The 19,537-nt window shown below is 37.2% G+C and overlaps 1 protein-coding gene across 1 annotated transcript in view; it reads right to left on the minus strand.

Moving 5' to 3' along the window:
- LOC128640533 (VPS10 domain-containing receptor SorCS1-like) overlaps window positions 1-19,537 on the minus strand; it is a 1,407,808-nt gene that overhangs the window by 544,091 nt on the left and 844,180 nt on the right. The window contains 1 exon segment of the mRNA XM_053693005.1: window positions 5,361-5,450. Within this exon segment, the coding sequence (XP_053548980.1) occupies window positions 5,361-5,450 (90 nt within the window).

Below are 19,537 nucleotides of genomic sequence, written 5' to 3' on the forward strand. Positions count from 1 at the left end.
GATTCACAGATTCAGAATGTTTTTTGGCTGTTTTTTTTATAGTTGATCCAAGCTGAGATTATACAACAAAGCACATTGCAGGTAGCATCAAACTGCTGCTTATATACTGTACAATAATTGAGCACATCACTCTGTAACATCAGGCTACTAAACTAACCTCATGGCAATCTGTTTATAAATAAACTGTGCTTCAATCAAGAACTTTTTTTTAACTTGACTAGAGCGTGATCTTTTGACAGCATATGCAAATGTCAACCATGCAATTAAATCTGTTTTTTTCCCTTTGGTCTTTCATTTTTCATGTGTTCCTTGCACAGCTAATAAACACACAAAATGCTGCACAAGGTGCCCTCTCATTAAAGCAGCAATTTAATTCAGGATAGAAAAATCTCTATCCCTTTGAATATAAACAAATTGCACTGTAGATATTTTTCTTCTAGATTTGGTCTGTAGAAACTAAACTGAACATCAGACTCAAAGATTCATGTGAAATCCTGAAAATAACATTGCTGACATTTAGGGCTAGATTACAAGTGGAGCGCTAATTTATTGAGCTCCCGCAAATGGGCAAATTCACCTGTTTGCGGGCGTGCGATAAATAACCAGTTACAATATCTGAAATCCTGAAGCTAGCATGCATCGGGTTTTGCTAGCACGTTAGCTTTTTACTTTCAACTTGTAATATGCACGCTAACCTGCCCATGTTAAATGTTTACTTTGAGCGCAGTTAGCATGTGAGCAAAAAAATCCAACACTGCGCCACATGTATCAAAGGAATTACTTTTATGTTATTCAAATTCATTTTATGTTATTGTTTCTACAAGTTACAGTTTTGTCCTTTCTTCAAACAACACACATTTATTTTTTTAAAGATATGCTAAGAAATTGTAGCAATATTTATTGCATGGTAGAGTAAATGGCTCACAGGCCAAACACCCCTGAGTGCCTTGAGATAGACTGGTTATGTAGGCAAATAAAAATCACCCGGGTACATTCATTCCGGGGGGATTTACAACCCCCTACTTACACATCATTGGGCTAGCGCGAACAGAGGGCTGCAATACACTTCCCACATTTTGCGATCCCAGGCAGACAGGTTCGTGTGAGCAAACTCTGTCCATCAGTTGAAAAAGGCCGGCCTCACCTCGTTCTGTACAGTGCGGTTTGGAACTTTTGGGGATACTTTAAACATTGCATCTTAGCACCATCAGTGTATACAGTATGAGATCTGTTACAATTCCTTTATAGAAAATCATATAAGTTGTAGCCACTTTCCTCTTATGGAAAATATTTTCCCTCACTGATGGTGTTTTCTCAAAAATTTATTTTCAAATATTAAAAGTGTAAATAAAATTATTGAGCAACCATACCCAGTAAATCCATCTTGGTTATATAGAAATGGCATTTAGTTTGTTTTGGATGATTCAGATTACAAATGGTTAATTTTACATATGTAAATGAATACTTTCCTTACAAACAAAGGGATCAACTCAAACACATGGAATGGAATCATTACAGGTGTGAAGAACTAATTGTATTTGTCAGTTTCAGTTTCTGTTTTGATTCCTAGTTTGATCCCAATTACAACAACTTCAACAACAGAAAAAACAACACATTTTTGAGAGGATTGCAGTTAAATACTCATTTTTCCCTAAGGCTTTTTAGGGGCTGAATCAATTTAGTATTGTGATCATTCGAAATATCATTAGAAAACAAATGTTTTAAATCGAGAAACAATATCAGAAAGATTGTAAATGAGGTATATGTGTTTAAACAAGCAATGGGAAGTAGGAAATTACCAGTGAACCAATCAGGAATGGAATTTACAAATGCCCCACTCGAGACTTCCTGCTCATAAGCATTAGGGTGACTTTACCTATGTGTTTAACCAGCTTTAACCACAACAAATAATTATTTGGAAGTGTTTGTAACATTAATGTATTCTGCTAACAGCTTCAAGGGAACTTAAATTAAATAATAATGTATGCCAAAATGTGAGTCACGGGTCTCTTTGGCAGTGAAAATAGTTCATGTACTTTGCTCTCCATCTTTTCAGCACACAACTATTTTTGGATCTACCAATATTGTTACTTTTAGAAATTGTATATATATATGGTCGGTCCTGAAATTGTTGGCAGCAACCGGTATGTTACACTCACAGTGGGAGGTGGAAGATATAAGAATTAAAATGTTCCTTTTCTATTGTTCTCTTAAAATAATGGGCTTTGGTAGAAGTACAGATATAAGATAAGGAAGCACATATGTGAATAGAGTGATAGGATAAGGAGGTTTGATCTCCTTGCAAGCCCAGACCATTTTATGGTAAAAAAATATACAGCTATCTGTATGCAAAAATAAACATAAATGGACAATTTCCCAGGCATTTTATACTCTCCAGTTGGTATAATAAGTAAATCCAAGGGGAAACTCATTTTACAGTACATTGTTTTTTAAGGTTTTCTCTAAATCCAGCCCTTGACATGTGCAACACATAAGTATACTAATTATTTCTCTAGTTTGATTTTGCTTCCAAGCTATATGTTCTGAATTCTACAACCTATTTTCAAACAAGGAAAATTATTCTTTTGTTTTGAGTAATCATTTTTAATGTTTGCTTATAATTTCTCAATACCTAATGTTCAATTAATATGGAAGGGCATAATAAAAATAACAATATTAATCTTTTGACAGATGTATAATTATTACATTGTATTCAGCATCCACTTGTTATAAAACTCCTGGTGACCATACACTTAAATATAAAGTACAAAATTCAAAAAAGTTATGTATGAGTAACATAGTTTTTGTTAAAAAATTGCAATAAATATATTTTAAGACATTTCAGTGTTTGGAAGTAATATAATTTGAGAGCTTATTTAATGTTACTTGTGAATATATCAGCAGACCTTTGGTTGGGATGAATTTGATTGCTTGAAAAATAAACACCATGTTGCCTCTCTGTTTGCTTTGAGGTGAGATGAATAATATTACTGAGTGGTTATTATTTAAAGGGAATTGCTATATATTGAATATATATTCCTATCTTTGGAGGTTTCCACACAGATAATATGGTGGCTATCAATTATAATTGTGCACAGTGTCCTTATTGCATTTTGGCTTAGTTTACAAGTGGAGTATAAACATGGTAGTGCTATGGTGCGTTAAGATTTCTAGAGCACAATCCATAGTGCTACCACTTTTACTTCCATATTGAAAGTAAAATGTTAGCACTTGAGCTAAAGCCTTGGGTGTTCCAACGTCTGGGGGATCGATAGCACTGCTACACTAATCCCTTACCTAGACTTTTATGGGGTACGTTAAAAAAATCAGGTATCGAACACTAAGCTGAAGGTACTCTTAAAAAATATATAACTTTTCTTGTTTACATAGTATAACGTGTTTTAATTTATTTATATCTATCTATCTATCTATCTATCTATCTATCTATCTATCTATCTGCATACACACATGTACAAATACACACAAGAACACAGACACACATTTTTGAGCCCAGTCCAACACTGTCATTTACCACTTTTCTTTATATCAGTTAAAACATGTATTTTAATAATATTGATAGTACACCCTGAGCTATCAGTAGCACTTCACTTGTAATACCAGTGCCCTATTCTGTGACACTGATAACGCACCCTGAGCTATCAGTAGCACTTCACTTGTAATACCAGTGCCCTATTCTGTGACATTGATAGCGCACCCTGAGCTATCAGTAGCACTTCACTTGTAATACCAGTGCCCTATTCTGTGACATTGATAACGCACCCTGAGCTATCAGTAGCACTTCACTTGTAATACCAGTGCCCTATCCTGTGACATTGATAATGCACCCTGAACTATCAGTAGCACATCACTTGTAATACCAGTGCCCTATCCTGTGACATTGATAGTGCACCCTGAGCTATCAGTAGCACTTCACTTGTAATACCAGTGCCCTATCCTGTGACATTGATAGCGCACCCTGAGCTATCAGTAGCACTTCACTTGTAATACCAGTGCCCTATCCTGTGACATTGATAGTGCACCCTGAGCTATCAGTAGCACTTCACTTGTAATACCAGTGCCCTATCCTGTGACATTGATAGCGCACCCTGAGCTATCAGTAGCACTTGACTTGTAATACCAGTGCCCTATCCTGTGACATTGATAATGCACCCTGAACTATCAGTAGCACTTCACTTGTAATACCTGTGTCCTATTCTGTGATATTGATGGTGCACCCTGAGCTATCAGTAGCACTTCACTTGTAATACCTGTGCCCTATTCTTTGATATTGATGGTGCACCCTGAACTATCAGTAGCACTTCACTTGTAATACCAGTGCCCTATCCTGTGACATTGATAGCGCACCCTGAACTATCAGTAGCACTTCACTTGTAATACCTGTGCTCTATCCTGTTGTGACATTGATAGCGCACCCTGAACTATCAGTAGCACTTGACTTGTAATACCAGTGCCCTATCCTGTGACATTGATAGCGCACCCTGAACTATCAGTAGCACTTGACTTGTAATACCAGTGCCCTATCCTGTGACATTGCTAACGCACCCTGAACTATCAGTAGCACTTGACTTGTAATACCAGTGCCCTATCCTGTGACATTGATAGCGCACCCTGAACTATCAGTAGCACTTCACTTGTAATACCTGTGCCCTATTCTGTGATATTGATGGTGCACCCTGAGCTATCAGTAGCACTTCACTTGTAATACCAGTGCCCTATCCTGTGACATTGATAACACACCCTGAACTATCAGTAGCACTTCACTTGTAATACCTGTGCCCTATCCTGTTGTGACATTGATAGCGCACCCTGAACTATCAGTAGCACTTCACTTGTAATACCTGTGCCCTATTCTGTGATATTGATGGCGCACCCTGAGCTATCAGTAGCACATCACTTGTAATACCAATGCCCTATCCTGTGACATTGATAACGCACCCTGAGCTATCAGTAGCACTTCACTTGTAATACCAGTGCCCTATCCTGTGACATTGATAGCGCACCCTGAACTAGCAGTAGCACTTCACTTGTAATACCAGTAATCTGGACCTTTTAGTTTGTTTTGTGTTTATAACTGGTTTGTACACACATATCTCGTGCTTGCATCTCAACGCAAGTACAGTCAAGTGCCTAGCTCAATGCAGTTTTTAATTTGATTATAACTTTTATAATGCAGCAAAAGTTGTCTTGAATGTTGAATTCCTGCTCGTGGTCAGTGTCAATAACCTATACTGACAGGAAACTCTCAAAACCATGGTTCATCTCTAATTCTCAAGAGACCGATCAGCTATCCCTAAGTGCATTTATATTACTTCATCTAATATAGTCATTTCACACAGTACCTTGGGTAAGGAGTACTTGGGTAGTTTCATTTGCGCAAATGGTTCTCTTCTGTACGAAACATAATAGTGTGTTCTTCCTCCAGACGTTAACTGCAATGAAAGATGAGGAAGAAAAGTAACTTTCTATGTATCCTAAATTAAAGTAACACATTTAAACAGATATTAAGTAATGTTCTTGATGTCTTTAAAACAGAGCATTCTATAAAGTTTATATATATACTGTATATAAATATGAAGTGAAGAGTACTCATGTTCTAACCATAGAATCAGGTGTATATAAATGTCATGCGTGTGTAAAATGTAATAGCTTAATTTTAGGAGACATATTTACCCATAGTAGAACTGGCAAAAAATACAGGATTAAGCAGGTGTTCAATTGTGAGTCAAAGTATGTGGTATACTTAATTGATATCCATGTGGGAAGTCCTATGTAGGCAAAACAAAATGTATACTAAAAGAGAATGGCAGTACATAGATCTAGCATAAGGGTAGCGATAGATATGGGTAATTTTGGAGTGTAGACATCCTACATCAGTTTTGAGATGTTCCCCAATAGACCAAATAGTACAACAAGTCATGGGGGGGTGATAGAAATAGGTTACTACTCCAGAGAGAGGCCAGCTGGATAAATGAGATGGACACTGCCCAACGAAAAGGGCTGAATATATTCTTATATTTGAAATGCTTCCTGTAAATTGGATGAGATTAAACATATTCAATAGTGCTGTACTTTATTATTTTGAATGATAAATGCTGGGTTCATCCAGCACTGATGACCTTGGCTTTCCTTTCTTTCAGCAAGCCCATAAAGAAAAAATAAAAGCAAAGAATGCAGTATTATAAATGTCCACTAGGTGGCATATGAGGCTGAATACAGAGAAAGGTAAATGTGTGAGGTCAGCTTTGGGAACCTGGTGATAAATTTAGAAGCTTAGAGTATTTAAACAGTTCTGTTCATTATTGTGCACCTTGACAAAGACCCAGGCTGGGGCTGAAACATTGGTCATGTTCATATGAATCATGAAATGATGAAACGATGAATAAAATTAATGCAGATTGATAAAAATACATTTTGGGAGTCTTATTTACTTTATTACCATGTATGAATTCTAATATTAAAAGAGAAGCAGACGGATAGCTTCACCATAGTGGATTGATATACCTTATCTGATGAAGGGGTGAACACCCGAAACGTCACTACTGTGTGTATGGAATCATTTTTACTATTTACTATTTTTACTATTTATAAGTCCAGTGAGTGCTTGTGCTACTGCTTGGATATTGGACTCTCTATAGCACCACGGCCTAATATGGATACATTGTTTGTGGGAGTGCACCTATTCAGCTTATTATATTATAATATATATATATATATATATATATATATATATATATATGTGTGGGGGGGGGCACCTATACAGCTGTTGAAGCTACCATTTTCAGAGAAATCAATTATTTGGAGTTACAATATTTTTAATATCAATTTAAACACATTTAACTCAACCTTTTTTTTTTAGTTCCGTGTCTCTGAAAATGTATAATGAAGGTTCACCACGTTTGGAGCAATGTGTATTAGTTAGTACAAAATACAGGCATTTTGTAGGTAAATTCCTGTCCCTAATAAAGCCAAATGTTTGTGATAGGCTGGTAGAGATGTGTCCCTGTCTATCAATAGACACGTCAGAGTTCTTTTCTAATCAACCAATCAGCATCAGTAGGACGTACACACATGATACACTTGTAGGTTTTTTTAAACATATATTTAAACTTGTTTTCAGGCTGAAAAAATGGTGTCAGGATTTTAAAGGGAACTGTAAAAACCTTGATATTTAAAAAAAAAAGTTTTAACATATCGGCAGAATGTGAACATTACTAGAACTGAAGGAAGAGACTTGACTTGAGTATGGATATGACAGAACTTGCCACAGTCATTATGTTAGCAATTATCCATTGTTTGGATTCAGCTTAAGAAATAAGACAACAAACTTCAAATTAGTTAGATATGTTGCAGGTTTGGCTTCTGAAGACTGATAGCTCAGGGTGCTCTTTCAGTTTTTAGGTTTGGAAAAATCCATAATTTTCCAGACAAACAGGAAAGGGGGCAAAGTAAATAAAATATATTGCAAAGTTGGTTTAATATGCAAAATTAAGCTTTTTATATTACAATCTCAAAATGTAAATACTCTCCTTTTAAATGCTGATTTTTATACAGTTGACGAAAACCTTTTGATTTGAATATTCCATTAAGCATACTGAGTTCAAGTGCTGAACATATACAAGAGAACAGCCAGCAATTGCTCTACAAGTAGCTGTAAAATTAAAGTGAGATATTTGACAGCGATAAATGCTTGGAACACCAAGGAGAAATAAAAACATTTGGAAAAAAACAGTATTTCCCATAATCCAGAATAATAGGCTAAAAATGTGCTATTGTACCATTTAAACAGTGCATTCATTCACAGCATCAGCACATGGTAACAGCTCAACCTTTACCCATGATGCATTTGTCATAACAATACTTTTTAAATGAAACCAGAATGCTTTTGACATTTTAATTTTTCTTTTTTTTGAGGGGGGGTAAATTATTATCATAAAATCATAATGAAAAGAAGTATCTATAAAAACGAGATTCACCTGAACCGATCATGCTAACATCGTAGAAATATTTAGAGGAATATATCGCTAAGGTGATTTCTTTATGTTCTTGAAAAAAAATTTCACTTAATTAAAAAAAAGGAAATTTATGCTTACCTGATAAATTGATTTCTTTTACGATATGCCGAGTCCACGGGTTTCATCCTTACTTGTGGGATATAATCCTCCTGTTAACAGGAAGTGGCAAAGAGCACCACAGCAGAGCTGCTATATAGCTCCCCCCTTAACTCCTCCCCCCAGTTATTCAACCAAAGGTATAGCAAGAGAAAGGGAAAAACTACAAAGGTGCAGAGGTGACTGAAGTTTAGAAAAATAAATCCTGTCCCAAAATGACAGGGTGGGCCGTGGACTCGGTATATCGTAAAAGAAATCAATTTATCAGGTAAGCATAAATTTCCTTTTCTTTTAAAGATATACCGAGTCCACGGGTTTCATCCTTACTTGTGGGATACCAATACCAAAGCTTTAGGACACGGATGAAAACACCTTTCTCCCAAAAATAGCCTCTGAAGAAGCAAAAGTATCAAATTTGTAAAATTTGGAAAAAGTATGAAGGGAGGACAAAGTCGCAGCCTTACATATCTGTTCAACAGAAGCATCGTTTTTAAAGGCCCATGTGGAAGGCACAGCTCTAGTGGAATGAGCCATAATTTTTTTCAGGAGGCTGCTGTCCAGCAGTCTCGTACGCCAGGCGGATGATGCTTTTCAGCCAAAAAGAGAGAGAGGTAGCCGTAGCTTTTTAACTCCTACGTTTTCCAGAATCAACAACAAACAGAGAAGATGTTTGACGGAAATCCTTGGTCGCTTGTAAATAAAATTTTAAAGAACGAACCACGTCCAAGTTATGTAACAGACGTTCCTTCTTAGAGGAAGGATTAGGACACAAGGAAGGAACCACAATTTCTTGATTAATATTCTTATTTGAAACAACCTTAGGAAGGAATCCAGGTTTAGTACGCAAAACCCCCTTATCAGAATGGAAAAAAACCGTTACTGCGCCTTTAAGAGTAAAAAGTGAACGCAGATCTTCCAAAAGTGCTAAAACGTTATGCAAATAATTTTGGCACTGAAAGCACCTAATGTGCAATCGGATATTGCACCACAAGAGATTATGAGATTTAACCCTCTAAATCGATTGTTTAACCCACAAACACAACATTTTGCAGAAAAAAGTTCAAACCGACTCTGCGCCTACCTGCACCAAAGGTCAGTTCAAATGATCCGGACTTGCTCCACAATACAACCTCACAGTCTGGTCCCAACCGGAGTAAATGGCTGCTGCTCTCACTGGCTCTAACTGCGCACTGAGGCGCGAAAATTAGGCCCCCCCATCATGTCCGATGGGAAACTAACACAGCCAGCCGCATGGGTCTTGTGGTCTTGGGCAAAAATGACCATGCCTAAAAATGATGTGCCATGTGAACCCCCAAAAACATAATCATATCAGCCCTGATAATCCTCTTTAATAAAAATAGTGGTTTCTAGGCTGCCCCAGTGTCTAACCATAGCCCTTAAGTGTCCCTTGCTGAAGTCTCTCACAAGGATCAATATACACAGGCGTACAGTACCACCCTAGCCGGACTACTGTTTACCCCTATTCCATTTTAGGAAATATGACAGCCAATTGTGATCCACCAAGTCTCCTCAGAATATAAATGACTGCACATACCTCAATGCTGCTTGCAGCAGAAAACGTTCCACACACTGAAGATTTCTTGTACACCTCAGCCAATTTTGTGGGAAAAACAACATGGATCTCAGTTACAACTGCTGAGATCATCAAACTCAAGGCAGAATTCTTCTTCTATGTCCTGCCTGAGGAAAACAGTACTCTCCAGTACCATTTAAAATAAAAAAACTCTTGATTGAAGAAACTAAAAACTATCATTTTATCACCACTTAAACTTTACCCTTCCTATTACTAGCACAGGCAAAGAGAATGCCTGGGGGGAGCAGTTAAGGTAGGAGCTATATAGCAGCTCTGCTGTGGTGCTCTTTGCCACTTCCTGTTAACAGGAGGATTATATCCCACAAGTAAGGATGAAACCCGTGGACTCGGTATATCTTGTAAAAGAAATATAAAAAGTTATTGGAAAGTAACTTCAAAGTATGTTAAGCGCAAGTAAGAATACATATATTGTGGATGACAATATTCGAGAGGAAGGGAGAAGCTCTGCAATTAAATATTTTACAATTGTCTTCAAGAGAATCTATCTTAGTGTAAATTCTCTGAGGAATTCATGTGTAATATTATAGTTTTTTTCCAGTAACAGTACTTTTCACTTATCACTTTTTTTTAACAAAAATGTCTTTTTTTCTTTACTATTGTTGAAAATAATAAGCAATATTTATAACTGTTTTCTCTACAGTGCTTTGCGAGGTCTGAATGGGTTAATTTCTATGCAGGCATTGTTAGTCAGGAGAGGCCACTCTTGCTTAAAGGGTCAATGTTTTTTGGCAGCTAGTATATGTCTGTTTATTTTTCTCCAAAATCTAATCCCTTCCTATCCTTGTATCTGAGCACTCAAGTCCCTTGTTGTCCTGGTAGGCCAGATATATGTGAGTATACCATAAATTAGTGAGCTTGTAGAATTATATGCTTTTTTACACAACTCTCTTTGTTAACATAAGAGCAGACATTAGTTCATCCCTGACCTTTGCCCTTTTTTGATATACGGTCAGTCAGTTAAACCAGCAACTTTGAGGAATAGAACTAATTGAATGGAATTGTGTCTAAACTGTATTTTTTACTTATGTTATAACCATATTTGGCTAACCATTCATAAACTGTATTAGCCTAGATATGGAGTCCAGGAATGCCCTACCTCCTGTGTATAAATGCCTGGGAAGGGGACTGACCCCCCCAGAGAAAAACTTTGTATTCATTCACTCCTCACTGCAGTGTGATTTTTCAATAAACAAACCCTCTTTAACCTGTCGTGGTCTGAAGAGTTATTCAGTCCAGGGTGAATATCACCAACACTATGAAATATTCTACATCAATAGCACTAGTCATATTTGATGTTAGAAGCAACAGTATATTTGTATGGCCACTTTTCACATCAACTACAATATTATTATTATTATTAGTAGTAGTAGTATTGGTTATTTGTAGAGCGCCAACAGATTCTGCAGTGCTATATTAAAAATTATATTAAAAATTAGGAGAGAAAAATATAGATTGAAAACATAAGAGATGGGGCAAGAACTGTAACAACCTAGCAGTGGTTGTATTGAGATGGGGCCTGAAAACTAAGTACTATCTACACCAGTTACAAGTATATATTGCCTATTCTTTAAGGGCCTCCGACTATGAAGCTTCAGATACAACCTGCATGCAAGTCAGCAACCACAAAGAATCTGAGATGGCGGATTATAATCACTGGATTTACCAGTATGAATGACAACCCCTGCTCTCATGTGATTTGTTGCAGGTGAGTAGATGGCGGGATAACACATGTGAGTGCTAGAGTTTTGTATGTATTGTGTTTATATATTTATATGTAATTTTTCTCTGGACTTTGTACCAAAACTTGTCTGGGGTTGAGTCACTGAAGACAAACACAGATTTTTGCAAGTGCACCCATGTGAGCTTTGCAGAGTCATAAGTTGTGCACTTACTTCAGTTTGAGAGTTCAGTCCATTTCCGTGTATAACTGTTTAGTATGATAACTTGAAACATAATGTTCAATATCTGACAAACCATTTAATAGTCTGTTCATTTCTTTCAGTACACTTCAATCTTTTCCCACAGTAAACACAAGGATAAAGAAATACATACATATTGGTGTTTGACTGAACTCGATTCATAAACCTGAATGGCAGACCAACTTTCTATCAAATAACAGCAGATGAAAAAGCCAATAGCTATTACTCTTGACTGAGTTTAACATTCTACTTGAAGAACAATTCAGAAAAACTGAATGAATTAATGATTTTAAAAGCTTTCAACCCATTATTCAGGCCAAAAACATTAGAAATATTCTCAGACAGGAAGCACAGTAAAGCACTTTGGGGATCTAATTACTGCAAAAGAGATAGTCATATTACTCATTTATTCCATAAATACTTTGATATAGGAGTCATCAAGAAAGCAAATGCCAAGAATGGTCATTCAAATACATCAATGAGATTCAATAAATGATTGCAATCCAAAAAGTACTTGAATAATATGGGGTAAATGCTACTCCTTTAGAAAAAGCATAGCAATTGATCTTCTTACCAAAATAATTGTAGACTTCAGTAACCAACTCAATAAGTTTTTCTAAACCATTAGATAATACCCATTATTTACCCAACCTAACCTTTGCTAATGTTCAAACAGAATTATAAGTTCATATAATAGTTTTGAACTCCAAATGAGTTACGTTAATATTTAAAATTAAAACTGAAAATAATTTCAATAGCACCCCAAAAAAAAGGAAGAGGATCTCAGCAGCATTTATTTGTTAGGGGCCATAGTTTTCAATTCTGGGTCTATTTTCGGAAGAATCCTCAGTACAGGTTAAAGGCAAAAGGAGTTATTTTTCCAAAATGTATTTCAAAACTATAATGGAGATTGGGGGCAGCAGAAGCAGCTCCCAACAATTTTTTTTTGTCAAAATAGTAATAATAATAAAAAAAAAATTGCCATTGTAACGTAGGACAGGTTACATTTTTTTTTTCCAAGAGGGAGGAGGGGTGGTGGGTGTTACTTTAAAATAATAATAAAGAAAAATTATAATAAAATAAGTTTTATAAAATACTGTCAAGCTCTAAGGGTGTTTTTTTTGTTTATGTTTTAAATGTTCTCTGTTTGAGAGCACTTTATACATTATTAAGGGCCGATTTTTTAAAGTGCGGATGGACATGATACGATGTAGCATATCATGTCCGCCGCACATTGATTAACGCTGTCGGCATTTATCATTGCACAAGCAGTTCTGGTGAACTGCTTGTGCAATGCCGCCCCCTGCAGATTCACTGCCAATCTAGCCGCTAGCAGGGGGTGTCAATCAGCCCGATCTTATAGGATTGTGCAGATTGATGTGCGCAGCCTCAGAGCAGGCGAACAAGTTATGGAGCAGTGGTCTTTACACCACTGCTTCATAACTGCTGTTTCCGGCGAGCCTGAAGGCTCGTGTGGAATCAGGGGCATCAAGCTCCATTCAGGGCTTGACAATCCGGCCCCTTAGTCTGCCCCCACAAGAGATTTCCAATGTCACTATTCAGTCTCATCATAGAGGTTTAGGTATAGATTAGCTTGAAAAAAAAACAAAGTGCTCCTAACCTCCCATTGGCTAGCAGCATGGGGGGCAGGGTTACACTTCAAACGCGAACACTGCGCAAGGGAACGCCGGATAGCTTCCAACTTTTAGCACCAAATCTATATTCCCCTTTAAAAACGGGGCTACATATTCTAAATAATTTCCTCTTGTTTAGAAGACACTTTTATATGGGTAATTTTATGAGTGGTTGTATGAAAAGTTGGAAGTTTGTACTTTGTTTTGTTAGCATAGTGTGCTATTTAATTATCATGCACGATTTAGATACCCAGGACTTGGTACCACGCTTGGAGCTTGAGTTTTATGTCATTTAAAAATTGTTATCACCAATGCTTCAGTGTATCCTCTTTTAGTTTTGGAATTTTTGCTTCTTGTAATCATGCATGTGGCGCTGATTGTCTGTTAGTCTCAGTCCCTTGAGTGGGTTATTAACTGAATGAGAACAGGAAGTGTCATTTGCAGAATTTAAGACATACTAATCAGGGTTTATACGGTGGTGCAATTTAAAAATAAATATATATTTATTTAAATAGCTCTGAGTTATAAAATAACTAATTTCTTTTTTATGTGAGATACTAGAACTTGGGAAGCACAATATAGTAATACGCTTAATCCTTGTCTGCTACTTTTTAAGACACACTTGTTATGAGCACATTTAAAGGGACATGAAACCCATTTTTTTTTCATGTTTCAAATACAATTTCTAACAACTTTCCAATGTATTTCTATCAGTAAATGTGCTTCATTCCTTTGGTATTCTTTGTTGAATGAGCAGCAATGCACTACAGGAAGCCATATGAAAACATTGGGTGAATCAATGACAAAAAGGTATATATATATATATATATGCAGCCACCAATCAGAAGCAAGCTTCCAGTAGTCATTGCTGCTCTTAAGCCTACCTAGGTATCCTTTTAAACAATGGATAATGAGAGAACAAAGCAAATTAGATAATAGATGTAATTGGAAAGCTGTTTTCTATGCTCTTTCTGAATCCTGAAAGAAACTTTGTGGGTTTCATGTCCCACAATGCACAGAAACTGAAAGCAAAGGGCTCTAAAATGTTGGAATAAACAGTTTTATTTTCTTCCTATTTATTATTTTGCATTAGTGCAGTATTCTAATTGTCAGTTTACAAAATGACAATATGAAATCTGACTGTGATGTCTTTTGTTTGAGTAACAAAGAAATAAGATAGGAAAACTCTTGTGAGAAAGTCTCTCTAAACACTAGCTCAGACTACAAATACGTTTCTATTATATTTATCTTCCCTTTTTTCAGCATAACAAAAGCAAAAGCCTTTTTCAAGAACTGAAATGTTCTTTTTTTGTTGAAACGAAAACTAAAAACTCATCTGATGCTAGAATTTGCTAAACTTATTTGTGAGAATATGGAATGTATTTTATGTCGTCATATAAGTTGAATGTTCTGTACAGCTGATCAGTGGTCATATAAGGGCAGACTGAGACATTTATATATATACATAAACAAATAGATAAATATATAGCTACAGATATATATATATATATATATTACATATATATATATATATATATATATATATATATATACATAAATAAATATATATATAGCTACAGATATATATTACATATATATATATATATATATATATCCTCCATGTGTATCTGCACTCTCAATCTCCTCCAGTCATCAACCAGGGTGCCAGGTCAGTAATATTCACAGTATTTTCAAAATAGGACTGCACTCGCTGGATTTAAGCATAAAACTTATTTTATTTTATTGTGGTAACGTTTCGGAGTCCACAGACTCCTTCCTCAGACCAGTACAAACATGCAAGTGAACACAGTGCCTTATATATACAATAAGCCCCACCCATCTAACAATACCTGTGTGAATTGCGCCAAAAACATGGTTGTCATGGTGATGACCCCCTCAACCAAACAATATTGCCATACTACTAAGCTAATAAAATAGTAAAATATATAGAGCAGAAATACAAACATATCATTATAGCAATGTATATCTATGTAGACCAACATTTGCAGTATCAGGTTACACTGTGTTAACAATAATTCAGCACATGATTCATGTTATAAAGTCACATTAAGCATGGAACAATTGAGTCACAATAATCTATCCCTAATTTATAGCTAGTTGGTTACTTATATGAGTCTGTATGTGTCCATAATTGAGATTATTACACAGTCATCATATCACATATTGTTTAAATAAGCGTTACCCAGAATTGGAGAATCCTAGTAAATCTCTGTCACTGCTTTTGTAAACGCATCATGTTTGTCAGGTCATAACAGATCTAGATTATTGCTGATACTCATAGCAGACACCTCCGTATAGGAACATACCTTATGTAAAAATGCCAGTATCCCCAGTCTGATTAGTGATCTGCCAAAAAGATGTGTTGCTGTCAAGTGCCAAGTTATGTGTCTCAGAGACGCTGTGCAGTGAACTCCGGCGTCTGTGGTGTAATTCCTCAAACCGCATGGCTAATTAGCATATGCGGCTGACGTCACCCGGCTTGCGCTACTGCTTGTAGTCATGGTAACCGCGGTGCGTTTATACAGCTTCAAGCCCTGTCAGTATTATCAGAGTGATTTGAACACATTAGTGAGTGTTAGGTGGCCATGTAACAATACAGCAGTAGCTCACCCAATGTTACCAGAACGGTTACAACAGATGTAAAAGGGCAAGGTATTAAGGCTTCCACCGGTGGGGAATAATTTACATAGTGCACAACTTATAGTGCATAGTTAAAGTGTATTGTCACCCATATAGCTATTGTGGGGTAGTTGCTAAGGCTCTAGTAATAAATCCCTTGTTAGGTTACCGCAGCTGTGGTGGCAAATGGGTCATATGAGAAAGAAACAAAAATGTACATAAAGATAAAACTAAATGTAAATACAGATACAACTAAGGCTTCCACTAGAAGCAACATAACATGGTCCAACACATTATTGTATTCCACATACCTCATCAAATAAGGTAGCATATTGTCTTGTTACTCCAATTTTAAGCATATATCTGATACAGACTAACACAATGAGTATATATCTCAGGATACTTATTAGCATCACATTCGTTTAACAGTATTACCTCCTTGTGTCTGGATACCATTGTGTCCATATAGCTGAACCTCAAATAATATCATTGGTTCACTATTCATAATTGGCAATCAAGGAAGGGCATGTAATCTAGTTTAGTTCTGGTCCATACATAAGTCATTATAAGGTGTTAACTCCTTTTATAAGGTGGTGGTATTATAGTGGTCATAGACTTCCATTCATGATGGTGACAGGTGACTCCATAGAGAGATGAGAGTTATATTCATACTAGGTTCGTGGAGATGTCATGGTACCCTAACATTATCCAAGTGCCCTTCAATCCCATGTTTCAACCACCTCTGATAAGGCAACAGTAGAGACTCATGAGTGGCACGGATACCTAATCCAGTGTGTTTCACATTGTGTAACATGAAACACACTGGTTAGTGTTCCAACCCTCATGTATAGTCAAGATCGAGGTGGTCCATCTTAGTGTGTATCCTAGAGCTACAAGTGACTATCCCTGGTTGGATATCAAGCTCTATCAAGTGTCCCACTATAGCGGGTGATTCACCACGGGTGAATCCTCACAAGTATGGGATCAGTGGTATATAACCACACCACACTGTTATCAGAGGAAGCAATGCCAATCGTTAGACATATTTAGGCCCTTAGGATGTAGGGTACCAAGTCTGTGTATCCACCACGTTTCACACTGAAGTAAGGCTTTGTCCCTGTCACCTCCTTGTTTAAGTGGTGGAACGTGGTCAATCAAGACGAATCTTAGGTCTGTTACCTTATGTTTGGCTATAAGGAAATGGCGTGCCACGGGTTGGTCCGATACCCCTTTGTCCAGGGCACTCCTTATGGCTGATCTGTGGTTCGCCATCCTGAGTCTTGCGTTGTCTGTCGTTTTTCCTACATAAAATAGGCCACAACAACAGCTGAGCAGATAAATAACATGAGAGGTTGTACAGGTAATGAAATGTTTTATTGTATATTTCTGGGTTGTGTGTGGATGTCTGAAGACTTTACACGGGATCATCCCACTGCATGTTGTGCATCCCAGACACCTGTAGCAACCCTTTTTCTTAGTCTTTAGCCATTTTTGTTTATTATAGCAATGCTGGGGGTCTGTGGACATGAGCAGGTCTCTTAGGCTCCTTCCCCGTCTGTAACCCATGATGGGAGGATCCATATGCTTAAATGGTAGAGTATGGTCTGTAGTTAAGATCTCCCATCTCTTCCTGATATTATCAGCCATCTTGTCCTTTCCTTTGTTGAAGGTCGTGGTGAAAACCATCCTGTCTCTCTTTGGCTGCTCCCGTTGGTCTACCGAATTCATTCCATGAGTGACCACCTCAGCAATAACATTTTGTATGAGTTCCATACTGTAGCCCCTTTGTAAGAACTTTTCAGCCATCATGTTTAATTGTGTTTCACGATTGCTGGCTTCAGTATTGTTTCTTAACACTCTAATCATTTGTGACTTTATAATTGCTTTTCTGGTGTGGGGAGGGTGGTTACTGGATGCTTCGAGTATTGAATTCCGGTCAGTTGGTTTAGTGTAGAGAGTTGTACATAATGTGCCTTGTTTTTTGTAAATCCTAAGGTCTCGAAAGTCAATATAATTCCCATCGTATTTAAGTTCAAATTTGATTGGGGTCTCAAGCGCATTTATGTGTGTGACCCAATCCACCAAAGTGTCTTTTGTGCCATGCCATATGAAAAAGACATCGTCAATGTATCTTTTGTAGTGTTTCACTGTGTCGATATTATAGATGTCAATGGTTTCACTTTCAAACTGTTCCATATACAAGTTGGCATATGACGGGGCCATGTTCGATCCCATGGCTGTCCCCGTCAATTGCTGGTAAAATGTTTTTTCAAAACGGAAATAATTCAAGGTTAAGCATTTTTCCAATAGGTCCAGGATCAGAGAGATAGGTGGTCCCACGTATGGGAATCGTGTCAACGCCACTGCTACTGCCTTAAGTACCGCCCTATGGGGAATGACCGTGTACAAGCTTCTTACATAAAGTGTGACTAATAAGTCATTGTCATCAACTTTATCCACCGTGTTGAGGATGGAAATGAGGTCACCTGAGTCCCTAATATATGAGTCCATAGATCTTACAAGGGGTTGTAAAAGGGCATCAACAAACTGTGCTATAGGTTGTAGTAAGGACCCTCTGGCTGACACAATTGGTCTTCCTGAGGGATTCTGTTGATCTTTATGTATCTTCGGTAAAGTGTACAATATTGGATGAATCGGATGAGTGGTCCTCAAGAAGTTGTATTCATCAATGTTGATCCAGTTCATCTGGTGTGCTTCTAATAGTGTACTGTCTATATCCCTTTTGAACTCATTCGTTGGGTCCCGGGTTAATTTCTTATAGGTCTGGTGATCATCCAGTTGTCTTAAGATTTCCTTGCGATACTGTACATAGTCCATGACTATGATTGCTCCTCCCTTGTCCGCTGGGCGTATGATAATGTCTGTGTCTGTGACAGACATTATCATACGCCCAGCGGACAAGGGAGGAGCAATCAAAAGGGATATAGACAGTACACTATTAGAAGCACACCAGATGAACTGGATCAACATTGATGAATACAACTTCTTGAGGACCACTCATCCGATTCATCCAATATTGTACACTTTACCGAAGATACATAAAGATCAACAGAATCCCCCAGGAAGACCAATTGTGTCAGCCAGAGGGTCCTTACTACAACCTATAGCACAGTTTGTTGATGCCCTTTTACAACCCCTTGTAAGATCTATGGACTCATATATTAGGGACTCAGGTGACCTCATTTCCATCCTCAACACGGTGGATAAAGTTGATGACAATGACTTATTAGTCACACTTGATGTAAGAAGCTTGTACACGGTCATTCCCCATAGGGAGGGACTTAAGGCAGTAGCAGTGGCGTTGACACGATTCCCATACGTGGGACCACCTATCTCTCTGATCCTGGACCTATTGGAAAAATGCTTAACCTTGAATTATTTCTGTTTTGAAAACACATTTTACCAGCAATTGACGGGGACAGCCATGGGATCGAACATGGCCCCGTCATATGCCAACTTGTATATGGAACAGTTTGAACGTGAAACCATTGACATCTATAATATCGACGCAGTGAAACACTACAAAAGATACATTGACAATGTCTTTTTCATATGGCATGGCACAAAAGACACTTTGGT

This window comes from Bombina bombina, chromosome 9, assembly GCF_027579735.1.
Source record: "Bombina bombina isolate aBomBom1 chromosome 9, aBomBom1.pri, whole genome shotgun sequence".
NCBI lineage: Eukaryota > Metazoa > Chordata > Amphibia > Anura > Bombinatoridae > Bombina > Bombina bombina.